The sequence below is a fragment of the Nelusetta ayraudi genome, unplaced genomic scaffold, assembly GCF_046127955.1.
Source record: "Nelusetta ayraudi isolate G7.1 ecotype Tasmania unplaced genomic scaffold, CSIRO-AGI_Nayr_v1 ptg000042l, whole genome shotgun sequence".
Lineage (NCBI taxonomy): Eukaryota > Metazoa > Chordata > Actinopteri > Tetraodontiformes > Monacanthidae > Nelusetta > Nelusetta ayraudi.
Genome location: NW_027466092.1, coordinates 10,337,432 through 10,356,155, shown reverse-complemented (window position 1 = coordinate 10,356,155; position 18,724 = coordinate 10,337,432). Strand labels below are relative to the sequence as shown.

The following is an 18,724-nucleotide window of genomic DNA, read 5'->3' as shown; positions in this document are numbered from 1 at the left end:
AGAGATCTATCTATCCATCTATTGTCTCTAACCAAATCTCCTGCACTCCTTGTACTCTGGACAAGTCGCCACACAAAACAATTCAGTTTTGTTTTGGTTGCTCAAACCGCGAAAGAACAATCAAATTCTGAAACGTCTTGTTTCTGACCGCTCCTGAACGCAGCACAGCGTGCACATGCTGTAAACTGCATGCTTCTTCAGGCCCGCCCCTCTTCAATCCATCCGTTTCTATTCATTCCGTCTCTCAGTGAGTGGTCGATTGGAGCTCTGTTGGTGATCCAGTGCTTTAAAAAAAAAAAAACAACCCTATGAATCATCTGAGTTGGTACCGGTATTTTATTTTAATGTGCGGCTGTTTTTTTTACCCCCATTTTCTATTCATCCTTATGGCCTTTCCTGTTTATTGTTCTGTTGTTCCCTTTGTTCATGTGGTTTGACTCATTATTTTGAGCCCTCGAGAGACCACAATGATGTGTTCAGACATTTGTGACACTATCTGAGAGGAGAGATGCAGAGCCACTTGCTCCTCCTCCCTGATCGCAGGGCCTCTAACTGTGGCTCTCTTTGTGATTAAATGGATGATGACAACGCATTTCATCATTGCTCAGTGGGTCACATACAATAAGACCGTTGGAGCTCAGGGTGGCGTGTCAGAGTGTCATAATGACCGAAGCTTCTGATATGTGTGTTACTGCAGTTAAAAGAAATGGTCGCTGTGCCTTAGGAATCCCACCCCACTTAAAATGCATTTATTTTTGAGACAGAACTGGTAGTTTCAAAATTCAATTATGTTTTTAATTTGACATTGTCACCATGAGAACTTACAAAAGCCAACAACAAAAAAGCAAAAACAAGCAACAAGCAAAAGCATTTATATGAATTAGATTCACACATAAAATTCTTAATTTTTGTTTGTAAAAGATTATCTTTTGTACACAAATTTCTAAATTGAAATTAAAGTCACATGTAATAAAATATTTATTTTTCATTTAAAAAGTCATTCTTGTTACGTTTCAGGACAGCAAAAAGCTGCGTTGTGGAAGAATAACAATGTCTGGATTCCTGAGCCATGTTCCTACTGGTCCCATTAAATGTCAAAGTCTGGAGGATGTGTGCTGTCCTGTGGGAAAACAGAGAGGCGTCTATGAAAACTAGCAACTATTGTCATTGTGTTCATGATTTCTGGCAGACAAGTCAATATCCAGTTGTGTTCATGGAGTCCAGAATGTTCTACAACACTTTCCATTTTGTCAGTAACTTGACGAGATCTCAAGGACTCACCGCAACTGCTAGGTTTTGAAGAGACACGAACTTGTCATCGGGGATGGGTTCAAACTGCTGTAAAGAAAAAACACCAATGAAGTGTTTTGAATTCTGCCTTTTAGGGTGCATCTCTATGCACGCTGAAATATTCGGAAACATCTGAAGAATAAGAATAATAATAAAGTTACTGTTTTGCGGCTTATTGCGGCCTTTGCAAGTACCTGCGTGCCAGAAGGAGCTGCTCCAGTTGAGAATTCGACATCAGAGCCGTACACCTCGTTGTCAAAACCCCCCTGATGTGGTTAAAAAAAAAGAAAAGAAAATGCTGTTGAAATGCATCCATCACAAGTGTTAAATTAGATGTATAATGCTGCAAAGTCCTCAAACACAACAGATACAGACAAGCCAACAAGTAACAAACCTTGCCCTCGCGGGCAGCTTTGAGCGACTTTTGCCTGAACTCATCGGCAGCTTGAACATACATTGGGCCAGTAGGAGGTCTGGCAGAGGCCTGAGGAGGACATGGCAAGTCGTTTAGCGTTTACATGAAGCATGGACAGTGAGTGTGATATGAAAACAATCTTCCCGGGTGACTGACATTGTTTGCTGCTGAGGTGATGGTCATCACGCCGGTTGTTGCAGGGTCCTCTGCGATTTCAAACGCTGGGTTCTCAAAGTTTTTTCTCTCGGCGGCCACCATGGACACAGACATGGAGGGAACCTCGCACTAGACAGGTAGACACGGACATGACTTGATTATGATTTCTTAAGCTCCTTTGAAATGTTAAGCCACCCCTGTCTGTGGGGAACATCAATTCAGACAAAAATCAGTCATAAAATATGGAGGGCATGATAAAATGAAGATGATGTTTTTCTTGTCCAACTATTTCTTCATTTATATCATGTAGCTCATCAAAATAACATGAATGGACTAACTACTGAAATGTGAAAAGTGCTTGAATTATCTTCATAAATAGATAAAAGAACTCTCTGTTGACCATCAGAATTCTCTGATGGTCAACAGATATTATTTTACCGTTATTGGAAAATCTGAAAAAACTCATGTCATAAATCATCAATGGCATTGTGTGTAACCACTCACCACCCCAGAATTTGGGTTTGTCTGCACTCCCTCTGCTTTTGATGCATCTGAAGACCCACCACGGCTGAAAATCACAACACAAATTTTAGTGTCACACAAACGAACTCTGACATATTAATAATAATAAAAAAAAAAAAACATGATAAATTATGTTTGATATGTAAAGGGCCACCCCATTTCCCCCTGTGCCCAGTTGACCTTGTTTGGATCAAATGTCAGGGATTATCGTCTTTTACCGGAATCTTGCCACGCTCGGCATGGACGGCATGCTGGGAAAGTTGTTTCTCATCCTCTTCACCACATGTGGATTCCTTCTGGCGCAGAAGACCAAAACAAGGAGCAGAATCACAATGGCCAGCGTCACCCCGACGGCTATTCCGACTGAGATGGAGACAGCAAGGGAGAAGCTCATTAATACAAAAAAAAACATGTTTACTGTGTAAATGTATAACTATAAAGAAATGAAATTTACCTGAAACACCGACAATGCTGTTTTTAGATTTCTCGCAGAATTCTCCATCCCACTCCGAGGGACATCTGTGAAGGAGGACAAGTCCGTACGTTAACATTTAAGTCGCTTTATTCTCCACATTGGCCTTTTACTGGCGAAGTTGACGTCTTACAAGCACAAAGCCTTGTTGTCATCAAAGTAGCAGGTGCCTCCGTTCCTGCACTGGCACGGCGGGGGAATGGTGGCCGGCGGCTCCCACCCTGAAATCATTTTTCAGACACAGTCGGAACATTCACTCCACCAATGCCAGAATTGTCAATCACAGTGTAGGCAACAGCAAATCAGTTTATATTTTGTTCAAAAGGTCAGGTGGAAAAGAATGGAGAAGATAAACCGCCATGGATTTTTATTAACTGAAGTGACTGTACTACAAGAAGAACCTTGTTTTCTTTTTCCTGACTTGCTCTAAAGATACCGAGCTGATCTTTTTCTCACCTGCGTCGCATACAGTGTGACTGCCCGGAACAAAGTCGGTGCCTTGTGGGCAGGCGCAGGTGTAACCACCCGGTCGGAGGAGACACAGGTGGCTGCAGGTTCCCTTACAGGGGTTCTTGACTGCAAACATAGTAAAATAGCATTGTTAAAAGCAGCTAAAGTAGCGAAAGCGGGCAAAGTGTCTGAGAAAAGAGACTAAACCTCTTTGCGGATTTCAACACACTGGATGTTTAAAAACTTCAATTAGGTGTGGGTGTCAAATACACAAATGTACTGAAATTAAAACTGACCCCGCAAAAAAGCTTTTTCTTCAGTTTATCCACACGGCTAATTTGAATTCCCACTGGAATTTTGTGGAGACGTGTGATCAGCGTGAGTTTAAGCAAGTGTCTTACAGTCTACGGAGTTGTATCTCTGCTGCTGGAACAGAGAGACCTGGGTCAGCCAGGGCCCGGCCGTCAGCAGCTTGGTCTTGGTTCCACCTCCAAACTTGTCCTGCCGGAACACCTCGCCTTTCTCCTGGGTGGTCCAGTAAACATGGTCCTCGAACACATTCACGCTGAAGGGGTTTCTTACGTCTTGGTAAAATACGAGAAAACAACAATGGCTCCTGTGATTCCTCGTGTCTTTTTTGTTTTGTTTTGTTGCTGTTGTGAAAACTTACCGATGTAGACAGAAATTTTTCTGTCCTCCCCTGAAGGCAACACCGATTCGATGTGGCTCTCCTTAGAGTCCGACCAGTAGATTCTGTCCCTATTGGTGAAGTCGATGCATAAGCCGGTGGGCCAACCCAGACCGTCTGACACCAGGACCTTCCTCTGCTGGCCGTCCAGCCAAGAGCACTCAATCTTTGGCTCGTTTCCACGATCGGCCCAGTACAGCATCCTGCAGGAACACAGTGCTAATCAGAGCCTCTGGGTTTTTGTGGAACCTCGTGTGAACCTCACGTCTGCTAATATTGACAACAACAATTCTCTGATGGAACGGACAGCTTTAAATGAGGCGAACCTGAGAGCTCGTTCAGGCAGCCGACGCAAGCAGAACTGACATAAATGTGACATGCTCCGTTCTGCACTACCTATCAAATGCAACCTCTTAATTTGGCGCTCTATTTAAAGGTTAAGCGTGTAATAATAGGAGATTTTGAAGAGGAAACAGCGACACCAGGTGGTTAGATTTTAGATTGCAGTGTCTTGCATTCACTCCCCTTCCCTAGCTTGCCCTTGAGCTACGGCTTAAAAATTTGGTAATGCAAGATGGCAGTTGACTAGGAGCAAGACCCTTGCTATATTTATATCCTTTTATATATATATACAATATATATCAATCAATTGATTGATTGATTGATATATATGAACTGTTCTAAGGGTAGGGAAACCAAATCACTTTTATTGTACTGCAATTATACACTTTTATTAATGTATTTCTAAGCAGAAAATTAAGTTTTCACCAATATAAAAATAATAAATAAAGCCAAATATTTACACAGTGGACCTTTAACCAGCCCAGTCCCTCAACTGCACGTTGCCCTGCACTGCAGCTGTGCACCCTCACCGCCACCTCAGCATCCACCTATATGTTTCACTCCTCACTCCTCATATTCTCTGCTACCCTATCAGGGAGTTCTTTATGAATGTTTACTCTTTACTCCCCATAATATCAATGTCAACCTGTTGCAGGGAGTAATGAGCTCGCAGGCTGGACACCGAATCTGAAACATGTATTGCTGCAATAAACGTTACAATCATAGTTGTCTGACTGAAATGGTCTTTTGGTATTACAAGGCAGGTGAACATCTACTGTGTCTTAAGCGTCTGATCGTATTAAAGTCACCAAAGTCTCGCTTATCTCACCCGAGTCGTGGGTTGAGAGCCACAGCGGACGGATGTCCCAGGTCCGTCTTGACGAGATGCTTCCTGTAGCGTCCGTCCAACAAGGCAACCTCCAACCTCTGCAACTTGGAGTCTGCCCAGTAAAGATTTCTACAGCGGGAAGTAGGATAAAAAAAAAAATGTGTACCCTGTGCAAAAAAAATCTCTCAATAATCTGTAAATGATGACACTCGCCAGACGCCGGAGGGCTGAAGGAACATAGTCGGGCAAGACGAGAGACTTGAGCGTCCACCACACACCTGCCCACCCAGTCCACAGCGATGCCATCTGGCGAGGTGATGTAGTCTATGTCGAGGCGGATGGAGGCGCCCATGTTGTTGCTCCCGTCGTCCACCGAGGGTATGTACGCTCTCTTAATGGCACCGGCAGTAGAGCCCTCACTCGCCACAGTGAAGTACACCATACCTTTTTTTTTTTTTTAAAAAAGATGAAAAAAACTTTGTGTTTCCGAATTCAGATCACGAGTTGGACCACACGTGGAGCAGCTCCACTCACTATATCCCGTGTTGTTGTGATCCCAGTCGTAGTCCAGAGCCATGATGCGCTCCTCCTCCTCGATGAAGTCGTGAATGGCTTCGGTTTGCAGGTTGAACCTGCGGATGCGAATGTTCTCTGGCAGAAGGAGCAGCGGTGCCGCCCCTGAGAGACACAGACGGCGGAAATGATGAAGCAGGTTTTTCTGTACAAAAGGGTTATTGCCGTAGCCTGCGGCTGCATTTTTCATCTGTGAGCCACACTGGTGAAAGATGAAAATTTATCGCAGAGTAGAAGAAGACAGCATGCTGAGCCTCTTTTTAAAGCATTTCGGTGCTTTCGTTTTTGCATTAGCTTGTGTAGCCATTCTCACCTTGGGCCTCGCACATTTTGCCGTCTCCGACCTGGCGGTAGCCGGGAGCGCACTCGCAGCTGTAGCTGCCCTTGGTGTTCCAGCAAATCTGAGGACAGATGCCGTACTGCTTGCACTCATCGATGTCTGCCAGGGAGAAAAAAGACCATGAGAAGAAGAGAAGGTCACCCAGCTTCGGTATTTTGTCGCTAGGCAATACGCGGCGGTTTCCTCGTGGCATTGTGTGCGTACCACGGCAGTTGTAGGTGTTGTCAGGGTTCACTTCGTATCCGGGTCTGCAGGAGCAGATGAAGCCGGAGCCGACCAGGTCGGTGCACTCCTGCTGACACAGGTTCTTTTCACAGGTGTTATCCTCGCCGAAGTCTGCAGACGGACCAGACACAGCGAGAAAATTTCCATCAGCTTTCTGTGTATCGTCACTTTCAATTTAGTCAATCATGTTTATCAAAGTTAAGACAATCCCAAAAGTGTTACATTATGCATGCTTTTTTTTTTTTTTTTTTTTTTAATTATAACATAAATATCTTAGATTTAAGAAGATTTAAATGTGGGCATATGGACGACTATGGGATTGGATAAGTTAGGTGCAATCAATAATTCTGTTGAATTAATGTGATGATTGGCGATGATTTGCGTACATTGGAGTTTGAACGTGATTTGTTTTGAACCACAGCACCAGAGCTCAGAGGTTTTGCTACTCACTGCAGCCTAATTCGTCTGTGCGGTCGCCACAGTTGTCATTGTGGTCACACACGTACTCCAGGGCCACGCAGTGACCGTTGGTGCATTTGAACTCCTCCAGCGTGCAGGGGCGCAGCGTAGGCTCGCGGCCTGTGAAGGACACATCACTGTGAGTCAACGATGCGGGTGCGCTGTGACTCACAGCGGTTGAGAGGAGGCGCCTCTGCTTGAAATGGAAATAGCTGATTTCCGACCGGTGTTGACCGGCTGTCTGAATACAAAGATCGTCTGAGTTGAGAATCGACGCGGTCATGGACTCGTGTGGGAACATAATAATGTGCTTTAACAAGATGACACGCTATTATCCGCAACATCCCATCAATCAATTCAAGGCTCCGTGTGGCTCCCCCACCCCCATGACAAGCAGATTTAGATGAGCCAGCCAATGTCCAACATCCACTTAATCTCCACTCAAAATAATTTGTTCTGATTGATGTTTAAGCCGATTGTGTAACAATTCCAGACAAACTCCTTATCCCTTTTGTATTGTTCGACACAGTAACGCTGTTATAGGAATTTGTGGTCCCCCGGCGAGTTCAAGTTCACAGGGCATTAGCCACTAAATCCTAAAGTTTCCAGGAAAACATGAAAATACGGTGTAATCAAACATACATGTAAAAAATTGCGGAAAAGAAACATGGCAACAAAAAACTGAAACAAAATTTAGTTTTTATGTTGAGAAACAATTTAAGACAAAATGTCCATGGATACACTGTGTGGTATGTTTATCTAAATGAGCACGTCTGATCACTATCTGTTTACGTGGAATGAATCTGAAAATGAAAGTTTCCCTCACAGACTTCATCTAAAGTTCCCATGTTAAGATTGTTGGCAAGCGAAATAAGCATTTTATAATATTTAACGTTACCAGCAGTTTAAATATATATATATATGTATATACATATATATATATATATATATATATATATATATATATATATATATATATATATATATATATATATATATATATACATATATATATATATACATATATATATATATATATATATGTATATATATATATACATATATATATATATATACATATATATATATATATATGTATATATATATATATATATGTGTATATACATATACATATATATATATATATGTATATATATGTATGTATATATATATATATATATATATATATATATATATATATATATATATATATATATATATACATATGTATATATGTATATATACATATACATATATATGATAATAACAATTTAATTGCAAAAACCATCAAATTCATTAACAATTTATAACTATAATAACATGGTACATATCACTATACTACTATATAGTATTATAAAATATACAACAGCATAATGATACATTTTTCATTCATTCATTTTCTATACCCGCTTATTCCCGAGCTCAGGGTCACGGGGGTCTGCTGGAGCCTATCCCAGCTGTCTTAGGGCGAAGGCAGGGGGACACCCTGGACAAGTCGCCAGTTCATCGCAGGGCCACATAGAGACAAACAACCATTCACACTCACATTCACACCTACAGACAATTTAGAGTGTTCAATTGACCTCACATGCATGTTTTTGGAGTGTGGGAGGAAGCCGGAGAACCCGGAGAGAACCCACGCACACACAGGGAGAACATGCAAACTCCACACAGAAAGGTCCCAGGCCCGGAATCGAACCCACAACCTTCTTGCTGTGAGGCAGCAGCGCTAACCACTGCACCACCGTGTTTCTTTGTTCTTTACTGTTATTCTTTCTTTGGTGCAACTGACCAGAGACTGGTCCTGGTCAGTCCTGGATGGTTTAAATAGTCCAAGCACCAAATCGTGTATCAGAAACATCACAGCAAGTCTATTCAATTCTGTGGTGCAGGTGTGCGAGAGTCATACACAGATCCTCCTTCTCGTCGCTGTTGTCGCCACAGTCGTCCTTCTGGTTGCAAACGAGGCCGGCGCGAACACAGTAGCCGTTGTCACAGCGGAACTTGGACGGCATTTCACATGTAATGTTGACTGGTCAAAAAAAAAAGAAATCAAAAAAGATGTCAGCAGTATTTCATAAGAGGGTCATAAATTGCCTCCTGTGTATCAAAATATACCTTATTATAAATACAGAACAGACAAAACAAATAAAAAAAAAGACTTACAGCACAAAGAAAGTTGTTCGTCAGACTCGTCCCCACAGTCGTTGGAGCCGTCGCACACCCAGTCCAGGCTCACGCACAGATGGTTGGCGCACTCAAACTCATTCCCAGGGCACCAGCGACCCCCAGGGTAGCGTGTAGCTGAAGTGGTGGAGGAAACAGTTGTTCATATCATCACTGGCCATTCTGTTGCATGTTAACCACTCGCAATGTGAACCCAAAAGTGTCAAAGGTTCCATTTTATACCAACTTATGGGATGTTCATTTTCCATGCATTAATATCTATTCATAATGATGTAAAAAAGATGAAAACAAGAAAAAAAACCAACATATATATATATATATATATATATATATATATATAGTGCATGAAGTGAATTCTTTAAAGTGGGACCTTTAAGCCAGAAGCTGCATCAACAATTACACAAAACCTAGACGCTCGTTCGCTCAATTTGACGTGTTTACTTACGACAGTTGGTCTCATCTGACAGGTCCTGACAGTCGGGATAGCCGTCGCAGTGCTGAGCATTGGGGATGCAGTGGCCTGACGTGCACTGGAAATGTCCCGGACGACACGTGTTCAGCTCTGGAAGGAAAGTTCGAGGGTGGGGGTGAGCGCGCACTGCGCCTTCTCAGAGGAGCGGGGGTGAAGTCAACCAGAGGCGACGCGCACACCACCGCCACTTACCACAGTCGCGCTCATCTGAGTTGTCTCCGCAGTCGTTGTCGTTGTCGCACACCCCGGTCCCAGGGATGCACTGCCCATTGTCGCAGCGGAACTCACTTTCAGTGCAAGGCCTCGGCTCTGCACGCCAGCATCAGGGACACACACACATTATCCTCTGTTTTGAAAACCTTCTGTATTTTTCTTAAAGCAGGCAGCAGTGAGTAAATCCTGACTTTGTGTGCAAAATTCCTGATAACAGTACAGAGACTCATTGAATTCAATTTTTATTATTTCTTCTGCAAATTTTACCCGAGAGCAGACTTGGTGGATGCTTTGAGGTTGAGTAAAATAATAATAAATGGAAAAGAAAAACAAGCAAGACAAAAACAATGGCTTGAGCACTCACGGCAATCCCTCTCATCCGAGCCGTCGCCGCAGTCGTTGTTGCCGTCACACTGCCAGCGTATTGGGACGCAGCGGTGGTTGTCGCATCGGAAATCTCCCAGAGGATCACAAGTCACGGCCTCTGTCCGTGACAGTAAAAAGAAATGATAAAAAAATGAATACACAGATATGGATATGACCGAACGTGCTGACAAGATGTCTCTTATGCTGAATAAAGTGCTCACCGCAGCCTTCCTCGTCGCTGTTGTCAAGGCAGTTGTTCATGCCATTGCAACGCGCCCACAGAGGGACGCAGCGGTAGTTTGTCTTGCAGGAGAACTCAATGTCCTCGTCGCACTTGTAATCTGGACCCCCTAGACGAGGCGGCGGGTCGGGCGTGGGAGGGAGAGCAGCCAAGGCGAGACGTGAGCAAGTGAAATGAACCTTGTCTGTTGCCATGTTGCTGTTTTCATTCACTGTTTTTAACTGCCCAAATCTTTCATACCAGGAGTTATCTTAAGGTTCTTGTTCCACCACGTCCATCAAACGTTTCTTTGGGCTTGATTAAGAATTGACTGTAGAATGAGCGGATGTATAAAAAATGGAAAAGCAACAAATAAATTGCGCCTTTGCCCCTTGGCGTAAATTTTATAGTGTCTGAATCAGAATTTTAAAAATTGTGAGAGGAAGTGATGAAAAAGAATTGAACAAAATGGTAGCCAAAGAAAGAGTAAAATGCATAATAACTATAATTAATTAAAGCTTCCAAAGGAAGTCTGTTTTCTTCAGTAAAACTGAGTTCCAACTGGATATTTACAGCTGCAATGCCTCTACTGCTCTGTGTTTTTGAGGAGCTTGGAAAACTTTGGGTGTAATAAGGTAATAACAACAAGGTAATAGGGTGTAATAAAATGCTGTTTTTCTTGCAGCGTCTAACTTACTGCAGGTATCGTAGGGCTCGTCTGAGCCGTCGCCGCAGTCGTCCTCGACGTCGCACACCATGCTCATTGGGATGCAGCGTTTGTTGGCGCACTGGAAGTGGCTGGGTGGGCAGGTCTTCTGGGAGCAGGTGTCAGGTTCCTCGTCACTACCGTCCGCACAGTCGTCTATGCCATCGCAGTGCGAGGCCACGGGGATGCATTTTTTGTCTTTGCACTGGAACTGGTTATCCAGACACCGGTGGTCACCTGCAGGGATGGGGAGCACCGTCATCAACTGTCGTCTACTAGCGTAAACACAAACTCGATTCAATGTGAATTAAAAACAGCATACTGCAGAGGGCGGCGTCCTCGTCGGAATTGTCGGCACACTGCGAGTTGCCGTCACAGATGAAGCCGGGGTAGGTGCAGCTGCCGTCCATGCACTGGAACTGGCCGATGGGGCAGTTGCGAGGCGGGCAGGTCTCCGGTTCGTCCGAGCCATCGCCGCAGTCTGACTGGCCGTCGCATTTCCACCAGATCGGGATACACCTGCAGCCGAGATCCGCAGTCAAAGACAGACACGCAGTCTGAGTGATGGGGCTTCATGCAGGAAGGCGTCGTGCAAAGCAGAGGACAAGCAAATCCTCTGGAGTCAACAGTCAAGTGGTGTTTTGTTGAGTTGCGAAACTTAGAAGGTGACTGAGTAAACTGCAGGATCTGTTGCAGGCAAGGGCAAACTAATGGGCCATATGCGGTCCATTAAGCTTTTTAATTTGTCCAGCTGAACTTGAAGAAATTAGATCGATACTGTAGATAAAATAGCTGCATTTAATCCATTTTTTCATGATATATTTTTTTCTCCTATGTGGCGGGTCACCAAAACACTCCATCCATCTGCTCCTGGTCCGACCCCCTCTGTCAAACAACACAACCCCTATCTGGCCCACCAGTCAAAATGTTTGCTCACTGCTGATCTATTGCGTTCCAGCAGAGCAATCATATTGTACTTGTGGAGAGTGGCTAGCTGATATGCACCGCATTGTCATAACGGCGCTCACGGTAGACACGAGTTAGCCACTGAGGCTATTTTAAAATGATTTTGATTCACTTTGAAACTGCCGTCCAAGGAAGCTGTTTTTTTACTTGTTTGTTTGTTTTCCAGAAGTGTGAAGTGTGAGAGCTGAACTTGAAAACTACTGACTTTTCATTGTCCCCACAGCGGAACTGTGTGCTGGAGCAGTCGGCCACACACTGGACGGTGAAGCCCACCATGAGGGCTATGAAGTGATCCGGACACTCGCAGGTGGCTCGTTGCCCTCCGGGAGCAATCAGACACAAATGGCTGCAGGTCAGATCATGGGAGGAGCAGGGGTTTTCACCTGCAGAAAAAGGAATAAAAAGTATATGTGAAGGTCAGAGAAGTGCCAGGACAATAAATGATCAACTCACTAACATTAGGCAATTTTAAATGGACGTACTGCGAGGCTGCCTGTATGGGTGAACGACGTGAATGTCGTATGGCCGGTGGGTGTTGTTGCCCATTAACGTGCGCTGTTCGCCGGTGTACTTGTGGGCCTTCTCCACTGTGTGTGTGTTCCAGTCTGTCCAGTAGACCCAGTCCTCAAACAGAGAGATGGCAAAGACGTGGGGGAGGGTACCGGCTATGGCCCGGTGTCGGTTTTGACCATCCATGTCTGCAAAGCTGCAAAAAGTTTGAATGGGAAGGTTCATTTGCATGAATGGTTGTATCAACACCTGATGTGGATTCTGAAACAATGAAGATGCTGGATATCCGCCGTCAGAAACTCACTCCAAGTAGCTGAGGTGGGCATCGACGAAGAAGATCTTGTTGTTGGTGTAGTCTATGGTCAGGGCTCTGGGCCAGTCCACCTTGGTTGTGATGATGGCGCTGGCGTTCCTTCCGTCCATGCCAGCCCTGCCGATGTACGGCATGTCTCCCCAGTTGGTCCAGTACAGCCAGCTGGGAAGCAGAGGTGACAGGGAGATTGGTGAGGAGAGGAACACGTTTGATGAAGAAGAACAAAGTTGCAGGGATTTGTGATCTTCAACCGGCATCATTAAGTGAGAAATACCAGACATCTTTTGTATATTTCAATTCAATTCACAGTCTATTAATTTCTGAAAAATAAATTGCTTATATTTATAATTTGGCAATATAAATACATTTAATGATGTGTTATAACTACAGTGGCGTCTGAAAGCAGACGTGATTTAAACGTTCAAATGATGTGACTGTGATACCATTTGGCCACTAGATGTCGTAGTTTGCGCACGTCCCTGCACTGCCTCCCTGGTCTCGTCTATCTAGCGACTCAACAAGGAAATAACTCAGCCATTAAGGTTTGACAGACATTGTTGAGTATCATAAAATGTATTCTAGCTGGCGAGACAATGTTTCTCCTGTTGTTCTATCAGTATTGTTTTGCTTGCCTGTAAATTATAATTCAGACATTTTTGCTGCATGATTGTGATTGTTTGAGCTGTATGGAGTCCGCTCCTTGCCATGCCTCGTTTACAGACCATGACTGCATGGCTGGCCAGGCAGCTAAACAAAGAGCAGGAGGGCGCTGTGTTTATGAAGTCTACTGAAGTTAATGTCACATTTAACCTCTTTACCTTTCAGTTTTAAAAATGAAATAATTTTTCTGGATGTGTGTGTGTGTGTGTGTGTGTGTGTGTGTGTGTGTGTGTATCAGTACCCATATTTGGGGTTGACTGCCACAGCCTGTGGACGGCTGATGATGTAAGAGGAATTTCCATCAGTGAACTTGTCTGACAGCAGTTTCTTCTTGTAGCGACCGTTCAGCTCCATGACGTGGATTGAGCCATAGTATGAATCCGTCCAGTACAACTTCCTGCAACCATGAAAGACACATGTGCTCAAGTGCCACTAGTCTCAGGAGTTGTTGAATTGATTTACTTAATAAAACCACAAAGGTGTGTTTTAAGGGGAAAAAAAGAAAAAGATATTTTGGTTTCCTTCTTCATACCTGCTGACCCAGTCCACTGCCAGACCTTCGCCGCCTTGAAGCTCATCCACCAGCGTCTCCCTGTCAGTGCCGTCAAAACGCATCCTCTCAATCTTTCTGCTCGTCCCCGTGTCCAGCCAGTAGAGCATTTTCTCAGAGTCGTCAAAGTCTAGCGCCACCACGCTGTCCAGTCCTTGGAGGAAGACGCTCATCTGCGACCCGTCAGTGTTCATCTTGCGGATGTAGTATCGATTGGTGTACAACAGGTACGGGTCTACGCCGCTGTTCTGGCGGCAGGTGCGGCCGTCCGCTTCACGGATGTATCCCGGGGCGCACTTGCAGTGGTAGGAGCCGACAGTGTTCTCGCAGATCTGGCTGCATACAGCCGGCGTGGTCAAACACTCGTCGATGTCCTCGCAGGCCTTGCCGTCTGGCATGAGCTTGTAGCCGGGGTGGCAGGAGCAGTAGTAGCTGGTGAGGGTGTCGGTGCAGATCTGGGCGCACTTGTGGATTTGCGAATCGTTGCACTCGTTGATCCCTGAAAATATGGAATGCGGATAAGCGTTATACAGTAATACATGACACAGTTGTACATGGCCTGATGATTTGAGGTTCAGGATTTGAGGTCCTGAAAAAAGGACCAACTTGCATTTAAGGAAGCATCTAAAGTGTCTGGAAGTTTTACCCGCTTTTAAATTTAACAGATGTGACGCTCAGCCAATACTTTACAGTTGCAACACAGTCAAGTTTCAACATGTCTCACCGCAGCCTCTCTCGTCGCTGTTGTCCGTGCAGTCCATCACTCCGTTGCACACCTTGCTGAGTTCGATGCACTGGCCCGAACTGCACATGTACTGCTGCGGAGCGCAGGTGGGCAGCTGAGTGACGCACAAGCTGTCCTCCTCGTCCGAGCCGTCCAAGCAGTCGCTCTGCCCATCGCAGGTGCTGTACTTGGAGATGCATGCGCCATTTCCGCAGGTGAATTCGGAGCTGCTGCAGGTGCCGTAGGTGCAGCCCACCTCGTCGCTGCCGTCTCCGCAGTCGTTGTAATGGTCGCAGCTTGGGAGGTGGAGTCATTTATCAATCTCTCTTCTTTGCAAATGTTTTGTTTTTGTTTATTTAAAAACCACCTTCTTACTTACTGGTATGGAATGAGGATGCAAAGACCGTTAGAGCAGGCAAACTCGTCCATATGGCACGTGCGGTTGGCGCAGTTCTGGAGCTCATCAGCTGCATTGACGCAGTCTCTTTCCCCATCACACACAAAGTTTAGAGGCACACAGCGCGGGTGACCGGGGTACCAGATTGGGCAGGTAAACTCAGAGGAACTGCAGGTTCGTTCACCTGGAGGAGATGGAAAAAAAGGCATGCAACTGAAAAGTTTTTGCATAGAAAGAAATACATTTAGCGCGGACCATAATAATGACTGTAACTCGATGCATTCATGCATATTGACGTGGTGAAGAGGATTGCTCCAGCTGAAAGCCAGCAAAAGAATGGGGAAAGAAGGGAATTGAAGAGACTCTGAACGTGGCCACAATGATATTTGTGCCTGGCAGGCTGAAGATCTGAGCATTCCACAAACTACTGCTGACCGACTGGAATTTTCAAACATCTCTCCGGGTTTACAAAATTATCCAAAAAAGAGAAAAATAATCCAGTGAGCGGCATTTGTGAGGATGAAAATGCCTTGTTGTTGTCAGAGCTTAGAGGTCAGAACGGGCTGATTTTTTTTTTATGATTATTATATTATTTTTATTTTTACTCTTCAGCTCACTGTTATTGTCACGTGTACTGTTAAAGGCACTGTATCGTACCACACTGCAGCTCAGGAACTTCGTCACTGTTGTCGCCACAGTCGTTGTTGCCGTCACAGACCATTGATTGAGATACACAGTTTCCATTGGTGCACGCGAATTGGCTGGGGCTGCATGTCTTGACAATATCCTCTGCACACACATACAAAAAAAAAAACCCAAAAACATTCAAGATGAGCCCATAAAAACATTGTGTCATCATGCAGAAGATGTCTTGTTTTTGAGCAGGCTTGTTGTCGATCTCAAAGACGCATCTTTGAGATCGACCACATGCCTGCTCAAAAACAAGACAAAACAAACACACAAAAATCTGAGAAAAGCTAATTAAGCTAATGTAACATTAGTCTTAAACTTGTATTTTTACAGAGCAACGGCACAGGGCCCTCAAGTGTCACACATTGAGCGTGACAGTCACTCTTTTGGGTCTTTTGTCACGCACTCCTGTCACACATTGTATTTCTCACGCTGAAAAAAACCCATATATATGTATGTATAAATATATATCTATCTATATATATATATATATATATATATATATATACATCTATCTATCTATCTATCTATCTATCTATCTATATATATATATATATATATATATATATATATATATACATCTATCTATCTATCTATCTATCTATATATATATACATATATGTATATAAAGGGGACACAATTTGTCCCGTTTTTTAGGGAAAATGACAAAACCTCATTTGATTTCTGTCTGTGGTCTAGATAGGGTTGCCAACCCTCCCGTAAAATACGCGAAAAACCTGTATATATAAAACACTGTTAATATATGTATATATATATGTAATATTAACATTGAACGAGATGATCCAAACACATATCGACTTTCTACAAACTCATTTTTAAAAAAGGAGCAAAAACTACTGTCCAATCTAAACACGGACAACTCACGACATGATGGAGCTTCGTCTGTCTTGTCCACGCAGTCAGCGAAGCCGTCACACACAAAATTACTGGGTATACATTTCCCCTCATCGCAGAGGAACTCGTCTGAGGAGCATGTGCGTGTCTCTGTGGAACACAGATTCACCAACATGTAGATGTATAAGCAGATAGGAGGAAGTGAAATAGGAAATGAGAAGAAAGTGTTCTACCTACCACAGAAGAGAGGGTTCTCATCACTGTTGTCCCCGCAGTGATTGTAGCCGTCACACAGGTTTTCGGGATAGATGCAGATGTTGGTGTTGTCACACTTGAGCTGGCCGTCGGGGCACACTCTGTCCGCTATAGCACACAAAGACCCAAACATACCAACATAGAAGTCGTGCTGCAGGAAAATGTGCTTTCAAAACGGATCGTTCCGCATAACAGTTGCTCGTCACTCACGGCAGTTAATCTCGTCGGAAGTGCCGTTGTCCCTGCAGTCGTTCATTCCATTGCACACAAAGTCGGCGTGGATACAGCGGCCGTTAGCGCAGGTGAACTCGGTGTCGGGGTTGCAGGTGGGGTAGGGGCAGCCTCGCTCGTCGCTGTTGTCACCGCAGTCATCGGCGTAGTCGCAGGTTAAGCTGAGTGGCACGCAGCGGCCGTTGTCACAGGTGAAGTCCACCGCCAAGCAGGTGTGGAAGGCTTGGCGGGAGGAACAACCAAGTCGCCGTTAATGGTCAAAGATGACGAGGTATCAAACGATCATCTTGCTAGCTTCATTTCTGTGTCAGTCAGATTTAGCCTCATGTCTCACCACACACTCTCTCCAGCTCGTCTGAGTTGTCGGCGCAGTTCTGGTAGCCATCACAAGTCCATTGCATATTGATACAGCTACCGTCCAGACAGGTGAACTGCCCCGACGAACACCGATGGCCTGTGTCTTGGATGCAGTCTTTACCATTGTTGGCCAGGTACCATTTCCCATCCTGAGGACACTGGCATTCTGGACCCGATGGACCTGCCACAATATTTTTTGAAATGAATTTAGCAGACCGTGGGATTTTTCTCTTTTTACAATGAACTTCTGTACTATGGTGTTGTTCTTACCAGACACACATGTGTGACTGCAGCCTCCATTAAACTGCAGACAAAAACTAGAGCAGCTCTCCTGCTTTGAGGGCGAATAAATGTGGATATCAATAGGTTGGTACTGCAAGTCCTTGGCCAGCACAGTAAAGCCAGAGCCATCGTTCTTCTGGGCTCTAAAGACACTTTTTTCAGTCCAGTCTGTCCAGAAGATGTCCTGCTGGTAAACAGTTAGGGCGTATGGGAAATGGACTCCATGCAGGATTACTTGTCTGTTCTCGCCAGTGAGTGTGGAACGCTCAATCTTATCTCTGTAAAATTTTAAATGAAGAGCCAAGAAGTTAAAAGGAGTGTGTCCCCCCCCCCACACACACACACACTTTTTTTTTTAATTTAGAAAATGAAATGAAAGGCCGCACATACTCATCGGCATCGGCCCAGTACAGCATCCTCTCATCGTAATCCAGAGTCAGACCATTGGGTGTTGTCAGGCCGGTGGCAATGATGGGAGTGCGGAAGTTTCCCCCCAGTGTAGCTCTCTCAATCTTGGCTGGAGATCCCCAATCAGTCCAGTACAAGTAACTGGGTAGGGAGAGGCGAATGAGCAAAAAGTATGTCCAATCTGTACATGTCTCGCTGTGAAGTAGAAGCGTTCTTTCAATTACCCATAGCAGGGATCAACGACAATGGCTCTGGGACGGTTTGCCTGGGCGATAAATGAACGGTTCAACCCATCCACACCCACGGATTCGATATTGCGTCCGATATAGTCAGTGAAGTAGATGCGCTTGTGGACCCAGTCATATGCCAATCCCTCTGGGTCATCCAAGCCTTAGCAAAGAGAAAAATAAAGGAGGGCAAAAACAGCAGTGGGATTGTGAAGTAAGTGAAGGAAATAGTTAAATGAAGGACTGGATGCGTATGGTGACCTGCACTTTAGTGGAGGTTTATACTGTATTGGGTTGTTGTTGGTATAACAATTACTGTGGTTTATATGTTAATGGTAGTAGAGGGTTAGGGTTAGCCCTAACCGAAATATAAT

At 44.5% G+C, this 18,724-nt stretch overlaps 1 protein-coding gene across 1 annotated transcript in view; it reads right to left on the bottom strand.

Moving 5' to 3' along the window:
• Positions 1-733: 733 nt before the first annotated feature.
• lrp2b (low density lipoprotein receptor-related protein 2b) overlaps positions 734-18,724 on the bottom strand; it is a 37,466-nt gene continuing 19,475 nt past the window's right edge. Inside the window, exons 41-82 of the mRNA XM_076034216.1 lie at positions 18,348-18,513; positions 18,106-18,264; positions 17,704-17,993; positions 17,411-17,614; positions 17,056-17,298; positions 16,828-16,953; positions 16,621-16,740; positions 15,703-15,834; positions 15,028-15,229; positions 14,649-14,944; positions 13,907-14,423; positions 13,616-13,771; positions 12,706-12,876; positions 12,374-12,597; positions 12,097-12,274; positions 11,248-11,444; positions 10,917-11,162; positions 10,221-10,349; positions 9,998-10,117; positions 9,613-9,729; positions 9,394-9,510; positions 8,928-9,065; positions 8,671-8,793; positions 6,753-6,881; positions 6,282-6,413; positions 6,051-6,176; positions 5,699-5,842; positions 5,443-5,608; positions 5,165-5,293; positions 3,976-4,196; positions 3,707-3,889; positions 3,312-3,431; positions 2,989-3,076; positions 2,838-2,902; positions 2,602-2,746; positions 2,366-2,429; positions 1,862-1,990; positions 1,685-1,774; positions 1,485-1,556; positions 1,282-1,338; positions 965-1,120; positions 734-926 (exon numbers count right to left, since the gene is read on the bottom strand). Of these exons, the coding sequence (XP_075890331.1) occupies positions 1,088-1,120; positions 1,282-1,338; positions 1,485-1,556; positions 1,685-1,774; positions 1,862-1,990; positions 2,366-2,429; positions 2,602-2,746; positions 2,838-2,902; positions 2,989-3,076; positions 3,312-3,431; positions 3,707-3,889; positions 3,976-4,196; positions 5,165-5,293; positions 5,443-5,608; positions 5,699-5,842; positions 6,051-6,176; positions 6,282-6,413; positions 6,753-6,881; positions 8,671-8,793; positions 8,928-9,065; positions 9,394-9,510; positions 9,613-9,729; positions 9,998-10,117; positions 10,221-10,349; positions 10,917-11,162; positions 11,248-11,444; positions 12,097-12,274; positions 12,374-12,597; positions 12,706-12,876; positions 13,616-13,771; positions 13,907-14,423; positions 14,649-14,944; positions 15,028-15,229; positions 15,703-15,834; positions 16,621-16,740; positions 16,828-16,953; positions 17,056-17,298; positions 17,411-17,614; positions 17,704-17,993; positions 18,106-18,264; positions 18,348-18,513 (6,464 nt within the window). The 3' untranslated portion in view covers positions 734-926; positions 965-1,087. The remainder of the gene's footprint in view (positions 927-964; positions 1,121-1,281; positions 1,339-1,484; positions 1,557-1,684; positions 1,775-1,861; positions 1,991-2,365; positions 2,430-2,601; positions 2,747-2,837; positions 2,903-2,988; positions 3,077-3,311; positions 3,432-3,706; positions 3,890-3,975; positions 4,197-5,164; positions 5,294-5,442; positions 5,609-5,698; positions 5,843-6,050; positions 6,177-6,281; positions 6,414-6,752; positions 6,882-8,670; positions 8,794-8,927; positions 9,066-9,393; positions 9,511-9,612; positions 9,730-9,997; positions 10,118-10,220; positions 10,350-10,916; positions 11,163-11,247; positions 11,445-12,096; positions 12,275-12,373; positions 12,598-12,705; positions 12,877-13,615; positions 13,772-13,906; positions 14,424-14,648; positions 14,945-15,027; positions 15,230-15,702; positions 15,835-16,620; positions 16,741-16,827; positions 16,954-17,055; positions 17,299-17,410; positions 17,615-17,703; positions 17,994-18,105; positions 18,265-18,347; positions 18,514-18,724) is intronic.